At 43.6% G+C, this 11,905-nt stretch overlaps 1 protein-coding gene across 13 annotated transcripts; it reads left to right on the top strand.

Moving 5' to 3' along the window:
* Positions 1–1,939: 1,939 nt before the first annotated feature.
* Positions 1,940–5,470, top strand: LOC120676326 (exocyst complex component EXO70B1-like). Of its 13 annotated transcripts, XR_005675775.1 has the most exons (6): positions 1,942–2,445; positions 2,588–2,700; positions 2,794–2,903; positions 3,005–3,106; positions 3,880–4,419; positions 4,514–5,470. XR_005675775.1 is itself a non-coding variant. In XM_039957576.1 (5 exons), the coding sequence occupies exons 1-5, from the start codon at positions 2,286–2,288 to the stop codon at positions 3,922–3,924; spliced, it is 495 nt and encodes a 164-aa protein (XP_039813510.1). In that variant the 5' UTR covers positions 1,940–2,285; the 3' UTR covers positions 3,925–5,470. The 13 variants fall into 12 exon arrangements, 12 of the variants coding, with proteins under 12 accessions (XP_039813510.1, XP_039813508.1, XP_039813503.1 ...); XM_039957567.1 differs by having other exon boundaries at positions 3,880–5,470; XM_039957576.1 differs by having other exon boundaries at positions 1,940–2,445; positions 2,794–2,868; positions 3,880–5,470.
* The last annotated feature ends 6,435 nt before the right edge of the window (positions 5,471–11,905 follow it).

The raw sequence follows: 11,905 nt of genomic DNA, 5'->3' as shown, positions 1-11,905 counted from the left end.
CACGTGTATTGTTATTGCTATAAGTATTTGTACATGTACTAGGATGGGATAAAGCAGCCTCTCCGGCCAGAAGAATATACGGATAAGTAAGTGTTCAGGTTCGTGCCATACATTTCTGGGCGGAGAAGATTGGTGAATATTCAGCTGCTTGCATGCATAGAGGATGTCGATGTCTCCTTGTTGGGGTTGGGGAGATCCAGGAGTAGCATCCAACGCTGCCGCTACACCAACCCAAAGGACAAGGGAGTTTTTTTTTGCGGGTAAAAGGACAAGGGAGTTAAAAAAAACAAAGGACAAGGACTTTGCATAGTTTTTGCAGGTAGCTAGCTGATTGTTTTTTCTAGCAGACAGCACTGCTTGCGTAGCTTGAATCCCAAATGGTCTTAAAAGTTTAACAAGAATCATGTTTGTCCATGACGTCGCATTGGTCCGATCCAAATTGCCGTTGTCGTCACATGGCTTCCCGTTGTTAAACCCCAGCGTGCTTCGTAAAGAACGCAGCCAGCTCATCAATTCAAATTCCCGGCGAATATTACACTGTTCATGTTCTTACAGGCAGTATAGCGCAGCATCTTATCATGAAGGAGACAGAGATTTGTAAAGGAAAAAAAATACAAAGGCACGGTTCTTGTTAGAGAGATCTGGACCAGAAAAGTTTGTCACAATGGGCCCAACGACGTACGGCCCACAACACGGCCTGCGAACACCGAGCGGGCCTCCACGTCTCTCCGTGCTCGCACTCCAGGGTGTCGGGGAGTTTTTTTTTTCATTTTTATATTTAAAAAAACAAAATTTTAAAAATATATGCTGAATAAGAAAATTTTCAAAAATGGGTGCCTGTCGCCTGTCGCCCATCCAATTGGCGACAGGACCTAAATGTAAATTTTTTTTACATTTAGGTCCTGACGTCCAGGGCGCATTAAACAGTGAGCTTGTAAAATCGATATAAAATCGTAGAAAAATAAAAAAAATACAAACTCAACTGTTCTGAATTCTATGAAATAAGATCTACAACTTTTGTTACATAAAGTTTTTCATTTTATCAATGTATCTAAATCAAGAAAAATAGTTCTTGTACCTAGAAAAATCTGAAATAATTCATTTGGTCTATTTGTTCTTATCTAAAATTTACCAAACTTTTTTATAGCTCTTAGGAAATAAAATCATGGTACTGGTTATAGCTTCTAATACTCAGTATAGCAGCATGGATAAATAACCCATTTAAACTAGACATATTGCAAGATCTAATTTAAAAACTTATTCTATAAATGTTTTCTGGGCCTACCAATTTTGTACAAGCCCATGCTCACCATACGCAACACTCTGGCCAAATATAACATGCATGCAAAGGATGGATCTTGAGATTTAAATAAAAATACATTAAAATAGTATTTAAAATAGAGCAAGATACATTGATCAAATGAAAAAATTTTATGTAACAAAAGTTGTAGATCTTATTTCATAGAATCCAGAACAGTTGAGTTTGTATTTTTCTGATTTGTCTACAATTTTATATCAATTTTACAAGTTCACTGTTTAATGCGCCCTTGACGTCAGGACCTAAATTATTTTTTTTTACATTTAGGTCTTGTCGCCAACTAGATGGGCGACAGGCACCATGTCGCCCCCGCTCATTAGGGGCGACAAGCACCCATTTTTGAAAATTTCACTATTCAGCATATATTTTTGAAATTTTATTTTTTTTAAATATAAAAATGAAAAAAAACGCGTCGGGGCGCGTGGAAACTCACGAGAGATGGCCCACCCGTGGACGTGGTCACAGAGAGGCTTCTTCGTGTTGACTGGGAGTCTGGGAGTATTGGGTCCAAGAAATTCATGTATGGGCTCAAACAGAGACCTCATTTGGCCCATTAATGGACGAATACGGCTAGGCCCATCTGGCACCGTCGTCTTCTTCCCCTGCACAGCTTGCTTTGGCAAATCAGTCCCTTTCCCTCGTGTGCGCCGCCGCCGGCTCATTCCTTTTTTTTTTGTTCTTTTTTGAGGCAGTAGTGCCAAGCTCATTCCTTGGAACTCACGATCAGAATATCCGGAGTGCCCTACGGACCTTCCCAGAAGAAGCTTCGCCTCTGCCAGTCTCTTTCGTAAGGAATTCGCTCGTCTGTCATCGAAATCAGCGTCGAGGAGCCGTCAAATTCCAAGAGAAATGGCAGCTACTCCGATAGACAGATCAAGCGCGGTTTGCTTGTACTCGGAGGAGGGCATGAACAGAAGGTCCAACCGCGCAAGTAGCCGTCGTCCAAGATCCAGTATCCCCTGATCTAATGCAACCGGCGGCGGCAGATGACAAGATTTACCTGGTGATGGGGGGCAGTGAAATCCACTATTACATCTCTCTCGGCTGGGCTCTGCAGAATGTCCCACTGCACAAGACCGTGGTTCTCGTCTACATCTTCCGGCCGGCCTTCGACATCCCGATGCTCTGTAAGGAATTAATGTCTTCTCTGTGCGTTTGGGTTAGAACCGTAGACACAACCATCAAGCACGCCCTGTCATTTTTTCCTTACCCCTAACTGGTCTTCATCAAAAGGCTGGCATGTGAGACTTGTTTCACTGTTTCTCTCAGCACGCGTAGTGCAGCCCACCGACGATTTCCTTATTAGTGCATATAGAAGAGGCCGCAGGGAGCATATCTTGAGGTCATCTGAGTTGCATGTGAGGATCTGTGCACGTAAAAAGGTTAATAATTATCACACTAATCCAGATTGATGGGACCTTTTCATGGTGTTTGTGTTTCCACGGGCAGATATTCACACTCCAGATTTCTTCTAGGTTCGAGCAGAGAAGCTCATAGTTGAGAATGATGATGTTGCAGCTGCGCTTTTGGATCTCATTGTGCAACATCAGGTTACCACGCTCATCTTGAGTTCTGTAATAGATAGGTATATTGTAAACTACAATCGAATTGTTCCTGTTCTTGTATGTGGATGTTCCAGTTTCTTGCTTTGGTTAAGCTCATCTTGAATTGATACACATGACGCAGAATATACCGTTCGGAGGGAAAAATACTAGAAAAGTTGGAAAAACAAGCAAATCCATCATGCAGCATTTTCTATCTACACAATGGAAATCTCATTTCTACCAGGTAAATAATAACTCTCCTGTTGTATCATTAATACTAGTTTTTTATTAAAGTGCTGTACATAAACGAGAACTCCAATGCTACCTGTCTGACACATGAACAGAAAGCTAATCTCCTTAAAATCGGTACTAGTTTTGAGTTTGCTATAGACTTACACTGCATTTATAAGGTTATATTATTATATAAATACCACAAGTTAAAGAGCAGTGCTATAAGAATGTAACCAAAGCAAGAAACTGGAACATTTTCTGTCTTGACATGGACTTTCGCTTTTTAACGGATTGTGGTATTCTCAAAAATTATTTTTTCCCTCCTTAAAGACCTGATACTGACTTATACAAGTCTCCTGCAACTCTGCAAGGATGACATGGTGATAGTTTCTATGTAGCAGCAAATTAGTTTCCCTTTTCCATATGCTGATAACATATGCAAGGTAGGGTTTTGTGTTGAACCCTTTCACTACCTCCAATCCAAACAAACTGATTTGCTAGATTCCCGTACCTTGAGCGAACCATGCACCATCTGAGTAGAGTATACTTTCTTCTTGGTTTTATCCAGTAACAACAACAACCGTGACCGTTTTTCTTACTCTGGTTGTGCTAATGCATTTTACTACAACTTTCTTAAAAGCAAAAAATATATATATTACTCATCTAATCAGTAGTTCTTTGACCTTAATGTTGTATATCTATGTTTGGAGAACTTCAAACGCACCCAAAATAGTTCAAAATGGAATCACAATATCTAAGACATACTTTTGTACTATGCATAAACAGGCGGGGGCATGTCAATGTGTATGCGGTTGGAAGTGGAACATATGACTTACCTGCTTCTTCCGGAACCTCCCAGTGCCTCTCGGGTAGCAGCAACAACACCAGTGATACCTTGTCTTCATTATTCAGGGATTCGTGTAGCACAGGCAGCGGATTTGATGTCGCACTGCTAGATAATCTTTCTCTGGAAAACACAAATTCCATGATGCATGACACTAGGTTCAGTGTTGTCTTCGATCACGAGTCACTCAGCACTTTCAAGGGGGAACAGCTAGCCATCTGAATGTAGCTGGCCAATCAGAAGAATTCCACCAGGCATTTCACGCCAAATGTGTCGAGATGGGTATTGAATCAGTTCTGAGATTAGATTGCAAGAATTTTCAAAAGAAACAATGGATGCCCATCTATAGATGGCATCAGGTGCTGTTGTTTACAATCAGGGTTCTTGATGCAATACTTACGGAATCCAAGCAGAATCATATTTCAGAGGCAGCCAAGGAACCCATTCGTCTCCTCCTCGGTCTTGCCTCCAAAGTTGCTAAGGTGAAGAAATCACCTGAGAAGCTCTTTTGCATATTAAACATGCACAGATCACTGTTTGACGCCACCCCAATCCTCACAAGAGCGTTTGATGCAGAATTTGTGAAGATAGAGGTCGGGGGAGTAGTTGCAGCATTGAAGGACTCTGCAAGGGGAATGCTTCTTGAGCTGAAAATCTTGGTTCAGACTTACAGACCACAGCACGAACTAGCGCAAGGCAGCGTTCTAACGATAACTGAATTCCTCATGAAATACATCAAGTTACTGGTAAATCACACTGGAAACCTTGATCCCATTCTATGCCAAGGGCAGGCTGATGATCTGTTGAACATTGAGGGCGTGAATCTGACAGGTCGTCTAGTGTCCGGGATCATCGCTGATCTGGAATCAGTGGTTCAGGAATCTAGCTCATATGTATCTGAAGGACTGAAGTTTCTATTTCTGATGAACAACACGGATTTTGTATTGCGACAAGTTGAAGAATCGGATGTGCGCCTGATGGTAGGAGCCCAGTGGATCAAAAAGAGTCACAACAACATCAAACAGTACATGAGGTGTTACCTATGCTCATCATGGAAACAGGTAGTGCATCCTCTGGAGACTGCAACTACCAGTTCCGAAAAGAGGCTCAAGAACAGCTTCCTCAAGATATTCTACCCCACTCCTAGTCCCCTACGGAGTTTTGAATCGGCTCTCAACAAAGTATGCAAATCCCAGATGCACTGGAAGGTGTGTAGCCCAGTTCTTCGTGTCGAGCTTCGCAGAAGTGTCATAGAGTATGTTGTCCAAGCATACCGAGCATACCGGGACAACCTGGAAGAGTCTGTGAGTGGTGATCTTGAGGACTTGGAGCCGAACCTGAAGAGTAAACTCACTGACTTGTTTGAAGGTTAAATAATTACTAGTACCTTGGATAAACAAAATGCTGAATGTAAATGCCACTAGTCTGCACTATGGAGATTCCTTAAGCATTTGTTTGGTGGAATTTTACTCTACACACTGTTGTTTTATAGCTTTCCTCCAATTAAACTACCAATCAGCTATCTTAGTCCTACTAGGATTATCTTGTTTTTGCTTGTACGGATTAACATTACTTTGCAGGGTCAATCTACCTTTCTTCACCCCAGCCCAGATAAATCATGAGGGGTCCTTTGGCTTCATGGGATTGAGAGCATTACTGGACGACATTTGCTACGGTACACCGAAATGACTGTGGACCATTGATTTTATAGACTATTACCTCTTAGGAGGTAATAGTTTTAATATTTATTCTATGTATTTTAAATCCGAAAATTAAGGATTAGATCTAATTTGCATGCATGATTAGTTGAGATCTGTCATCCATGCACTGGTCACATAGTAAATGTGTCACGGTTAGTTGAGATCTGTACCACCTAATGTGCCATGACGTGACATTTGGCAGATGCATTTTTTGGCTGCTCCATGCCATGCACGTCACATTTTCCAACCAAATTTTTTTGTACCAAACGTTCTGCCGGCCATTAAATTGAGACAGAAACATTTTTTGTCCCCTCGAAGCGTTAGATGTGACATCAAATTATCTCTTAGAAGCATTTGAAACAGCATATTTTTTTTAATTCATTATTATAGACATGATTCATACATCAAAATTTATCTTGTGAGTCCAAGAAAATAGCACAGAGATGGTACAGAATACAAGGTAAATCCAAATTTTGAGACATGTTATGAATTCTCTAAAACAAATTAAAACATGTGTTGCAATAGGAGGTAGGACTACAATTTGATGACATGTTAATATTTATCAAATCTATCTAAAAAAAGTTGAAATAATTGAAACTCTTTTTCACCAAGATTAGGCCCATCTTACCCTAAACTAGTATCATGACACATAAAAGGTTGAAATAATTGAAACTCTTTTTCACCAAGATTGGCACATATGTATCATGACACAATCTAGTGTTACGTTAGGACTTGGTCTAACGTGACATGCCTGTAACAAATGACTTGGAGAGAGAGATGTATATATGTAGCGTTAGATCCAAGTGTTTATTTTCTATAGTGTGACAAGTGACATAAAGATCGTGCACATTTTATTGCTATTTTTGCGTGAGAGGCGTGCTATATTTTTTTTCCATGCAGGTACATGCATGATTTAGGTAAATCGCTTGCATGCATGATTAGAAAAATGAGATTTAGCACATTTCCATGATTTTCGGATCTGCATGCATGCAAGATAATTAAGCACATATATTTTTTATGTTTAAGATGGATTTAATCCTTGGAAATTCAATGGCTCAGATTCATTTGAACTCTTACCTCTTAAGAGGTAAATGGAGTACCGTAGCAGTGCCCCTGGACACATCGTGAGGGGGATTGAGAGCATTACCCGTGCAGTAGTCAGCTCCTAGTTATCTGTTGTGGAGAGTTCAGATGTGTGCTTTTGGAGAAAAGAAAGTGAATTGGTCCCGTGATGTACGAGCACGATGTTCTCCTGGACAGTAATGCACTAATGTATGGTGACTACTGATTGACTCGCTTATTCCAATTGTGAGCTCCGGCTGTCATGTCTGGAGTCTGACATAACTTATTGTCGCCATCCCATGTTTCAGAACCTGGAAAAATTTGCCGAGGACACATGTAGAATTGTGGCTGGAAGGCACAGCTGCGTTGTAGAACAGCTTGCCTTAGCTTCTGCAGGGCGTGGTTGTACTTTGTGATGCTGAACTCTACAGGATGCGTTTGCAATATGGTGAAGAATTCGCCGCTGAGTACCATGCGCAGCCGCAGCCGCAGCCGCAGCACAACAAAGAGCTTGTCAGGCGACAATTGCAGCTTTGTGACCTCATCCGCAAAGGCAAGAAGGCGAACTGCTTAGTGCGTATGACCATGCGAGCGCAATGCATGCTGGGTCTAGGGTCTTGGCCTTGATGTGGATCTCCTGCATGCACCATGGCATCAATCTCATGCTTGCCACTGCCATGCCGCAGCTGTGTGATCGCCGGCTCGGATACAGCTGACTATTTGATCGATGTTTCTGCAGGTGTTTGCATCAGTTTCCTCGGAGCCAACATAGACTGATAGACATAGCTACTGGCAGGTATGGATGTCGAAGAGCCTCGTGCGCTCGTGGGGAACACAAAAGACGCACCGCTAGATTGTTGGGGATCCCTTCATATGTATGCTCTAGGGGTAGGAGCACTATTTGATCTCTGCAGCTGCTGCATCAAGTGCTGCAATTTGTTGCTCGGAGGCAGCTCAGAGGTCTACTTTGTTTTCGTTTTTTTTTTGAAACTTTTTTTTGTTAGGAAGAGAGGTCTACTTTGTTGCAGCGCTCTATCTGGAAGCCCAACGTGGATGGGCCTGCCACAATTAATAAGGCCTAGAAGTGGACATGGGCTTTGGCTGCTGCTTGCCTGCTTCCAATCTCCTATTTTTCATGACTTCATTTTACAAATTACAGACCGCATGCCTTCACAAAATAAGCCGGCAGGTCTTGTGCACGACGACGCTTATGGATGGAAATGGGTCGGGTCAACCCATTGGTGTTACACCCTGAAATTTTTAAATTTCATGATGTGATTAAAATTCAAAATAAAACAATATTTTTCTCATAATTGTAAATTTTCTTCCCAACATTTATTTTCTTCACAGGGAATTTAGTATTTAAAAAATAATAATAATTTGTTGTTTTCTAAATTAAATAGGGTCTTTTTGTTTGTGTTGCATTCATGCTGCGGTGCATTGTTTATTTGTTTGAGTTTCAATTTGAATTTGAATTCCTTGAATTCGAATTTTAATTGAATGTGTTTGTTTCTTCTCAAGAAAATGCAAAACCTTTCTCCCTCCTCTTTCTCTCTTTCAGCCCAACCAAGAAACCGGCACAAATCTCCTTTTCCCTCTCTCTTTCTTTTTCCCGGCCCGAAACCTTCACCCCGCGGCCCAGAAACCACATCGCCGGCCCATTCTCTTCCCCCAGCCCAACCCGACGTCTCCCACCCTTTTCTTTTTCTCCACCGCTGACAGGTGGGCCCCACCTGTCAGGGTCTTCATCTTCCTCGTGAGCGAGCTGGACTCTGCGAGTCCGGTAGCCGCTCGCGTTCACGCGTCGTGACCTTTCTTGGCCCGCACGCCGAGGCCCGTCCTCCGCCCTATAAGTAGCGCCGCGGACTCCCTCGACCCGTGGACCAGTGCCGCCGCCTCCTCCCTCGCCCAAACCCTAGCCGCGGCCGCCATTGGAGCTCCGCCCGAGCTCGGGTCGACGCCAATCCGCCGCTCCGACGCTTCCTCGTCGAGTTCGACCCCCTCCGGAACTTCGCATCGAGGTGAGGCACGCCGCGGGACCGTTTCCCCCTCTCCTCTCGCTCTTCTTCTCGCGCGCAAGCTCGCTGGAGCTCTCGCTCTGCCGGTCACCGTTGCACGCCTTGCCCCGCCGCCTGGACCTCGCGCGGATGCCCTAGATGGTTTCGCCACCTCCCCCGCATGCTTCCCGACCCAACCCCGAGCAGAACCGAGCCCCTGAGTGCCCAAACGCCTTCTCCGGCGAAGCTCCGGCTGAGCGCTGCCGTCTGCTGCCCCCTTCCGCCCAGGGCCGTCCGATTCTAATCCTAGGGTTTAGATTAGATCCAATCCAAATCAGATCAAAGCCTTTCAGATTAGATCCAACGGCTCGAAACAGATTTGACCCGAGTCAAACCGTTATGTACCGGTCAACCCTAGGTGTTTTGCAAAGAAGCCCCTCAGTTTTAGGCAAATAAACCCGCAGTCCTCCTGAGTTCAAAATTATTTCTGTTTTAGTCCAAATCTTTATAGAAAACACCCTGAGTTTTTCTAAAATCGAGACCGCCGTCCAAAGCTTTAGTTTTTGCTTGCTAGCCCCTGTAGTTTAGGTTTAATCTCATTTTAGTCACTGGTTTCTTTAGAGCTAGCCCCTGGAAGTTTAAATTTATCGCAAACAAGTTCTTGGAACCTTGTTTTAGCCATAACTTTTCCGTTTTAGCTCCATTTTCATTAATTTTTGCGCTCACGTGATCCTTGTGACGGGTGCAATAGCTTTATCACTTTGTTATCCTTTGTGAGCACACTTTACTGTGCCTTGTAAATCCTTTTTGCTAGCCTTTCACGTCTATAGTTAAATCGCATTTAGGTCCCTGCAACCTTGTTTCTCCCATAGAATCGCCGTCCTAGCTTCGTTTTCCGCATTTCTTGCGCTCTCGTAACCGTAGCAGCGAGCCCTATCCATTAGTGCATTCTTTTTATGCCTTTCTTTTGTTTTGGTGTATTGTTCTTAGCTGTACTTGTTGTTTGCTTTGTATGTTTGCTCGATGATTGCTTCGAGTAGGCGGATCGTTGTTGAAGCTTGAAGAATCAAGAATTGCAAGTGAGCAAAAGCTGAAAAGCAGTGAAGAGCAGTAAGAGTAGCTTTTTGTTGGAGAAAGCCAAGTGACCCTAACCATCTTTCTGTCTATGCTTATTTACAAGATTATATGATTTAATTGGAACATGGAGAACCACCCAGGAAAACAGTACAACCACAATACTATATAGCTCTAGTCTTGGCTGATTAATTAGAAACTCTAGCTTGTGACAGTCTTATCGAAAGGGCAAGAGGGGATGCATCGATGGGGTATAGCCCGGTCCTCTTGGGGTAGCGGCCTTTGCTAAGGAGCTGACCATTAGGGAGGGTTATGCTCTGCTTTGACTTGAAACCTTAGCGGATTGTCATTTGTTAGGGAATCTTTGTAAAGGCCTCGTAGCGTCCCTATGCAATCACACCTCGGAAGTGTGGTATTGTGCCTAGTTAGCACATGCGTGGTTGGGCTCAAAGTTCTTCGGAACTTTTATGCGAATTGTGGTGAAAGTGTATAATCTCTGCAGAGTTAAAACTAACCGGTTAGCCGTGCTCACAGTCAAGAGCGGCTTGGACCCTCACATGATTAATAAACTTAAAGATGGATATAAATCATATTCTGGTTATTTCTTGTGGCCTTGCTGAGTACCAACCATAAGTGTACTCACCCTTCCTTACTGCTGCTCAGAAGAGAAAGTTGTTGTGAAGTCTTTTGAAGATGATGCTGAGTTCTAGGCGTACGCAACCCCCAGTCGATTGCCTATGAAGTTTGAAGCATTCGTTTCCAGGATAAGTTGTATAACTCTGATAGTCTTTTATTTGTTGTAATTCTCTTTTACGTGATACTATTACTGATTATTCACTTATGATGTTTCTATATGTATGAAACTTGATCCTGGCATATATATAGTTATACATTCGGTTTGCTTCTTAAAACCGGGTGTGACAATTGGGTAGTTGATCCGACACACAAAAATAGGGCCAATGGGTTATAGGAGCCGACCCTAAATTCCAAAATGGGTCAATAGGGCCGGTACCTATTGACCCGATGGGTATTATGGGTCGACCCACTTGTCATATTAATATTTTTGTATTTAATTTATTGGTTTTCTTCATTTTTTTGAATAAATACAGCTGGTCATAAGTTGTTAGATTCTATATACTTCAAAATATAGTGAGGAATATCATACGTTGGAAGTGAAAATGGATAAAAATAAAATCATGGACCCCTAGTAAGTATGTTTAATTGATGCATTGCTAACAATCTTAACATATTATTGTGATATATGTTAATCTTAATCTTATCTTTTCTAAAAGTGTTTATAGTATTCATGGTTTAGGATTATAGAAAAATATTTGGGTCGGCCCATAATACTCAATGGGCCATCAAGGCCATAACATCTAAGAGAAATGGGTCGACCCATGACCCCTAGAATTGGCCTCGAGGCCATGGGGCCGGGTCGGCCCATTCCCATCTTGAACGACGCTGATTGGCTCATGAAAGCAACTTCTAGAGGCGACATTATGAGCAGTAACTAGCTTTATTGGTCAGGCAACAGTATCGCTGCTTTCTGAACTCGATATTGGTCAGACAACGGTATCACTGCTTTCTGAACTCGACATCTAGCGAGTGAATCTGGGCCGTCTATTTATCACTTTAAACGATTTCTGCTGATTCAATCGGATAAGGCTTTTAGGCGCCGCTGAACATCTTCCTCTTTCTTCATTCTCTGCTGGCCATCCTCCGTCCCGCCTCGATCCTCCGCCCTAGCCGATGGCTCTCGCCACCGCGCCGCCCACCCACCGTCTCTTTCCACCTCCGCCTCCTTCTTGCCTCCGCCGCCAGCCACCGTCCACCGGTTGTCCGGCTCGGCCAGCCGGCGGCGCGGCGCCGCCTCGGACAAACCGCCACCACCGCCTGGCTGCCGTCCCCGATCTCCTCCTTTAGGACTGGTGGCCATTGAAACCCTGGAAACTCGAAACCCTAAAGCTCCGCCGTCTTGACCACCACCCCGTCTGTCGGCGACCTCACCGATGGCCGCTCTCCTCACCTTCCACTCCTTGTCGGCCATTGCTCCACTCCCTTTCCCTCCACTAGCTCGCCGACAGCCGCTCCCTTCCCTGGCTCGGGGAAGAAGATGAACAGGACCTTCTGCGATA

This window comes from Panicum virgatum, chromosome 5N (genome assembly GCF_016808335.1).
Source record: "Panicum virgatum strain AP13 chromosome 5N, P.virgatum_v5, whole genome shotgun sequence".
NCBI classification, from domain to species: domain Eukaryota; kingdom Viridiplantae; phylum Streptophyta; class Magnoliopsida; order Poales; family Poaceae; genus Panicum; species Panicum virgatum.
This window is presented reverse-complemented; position numbering and strand designations above follow the sequence as displayed.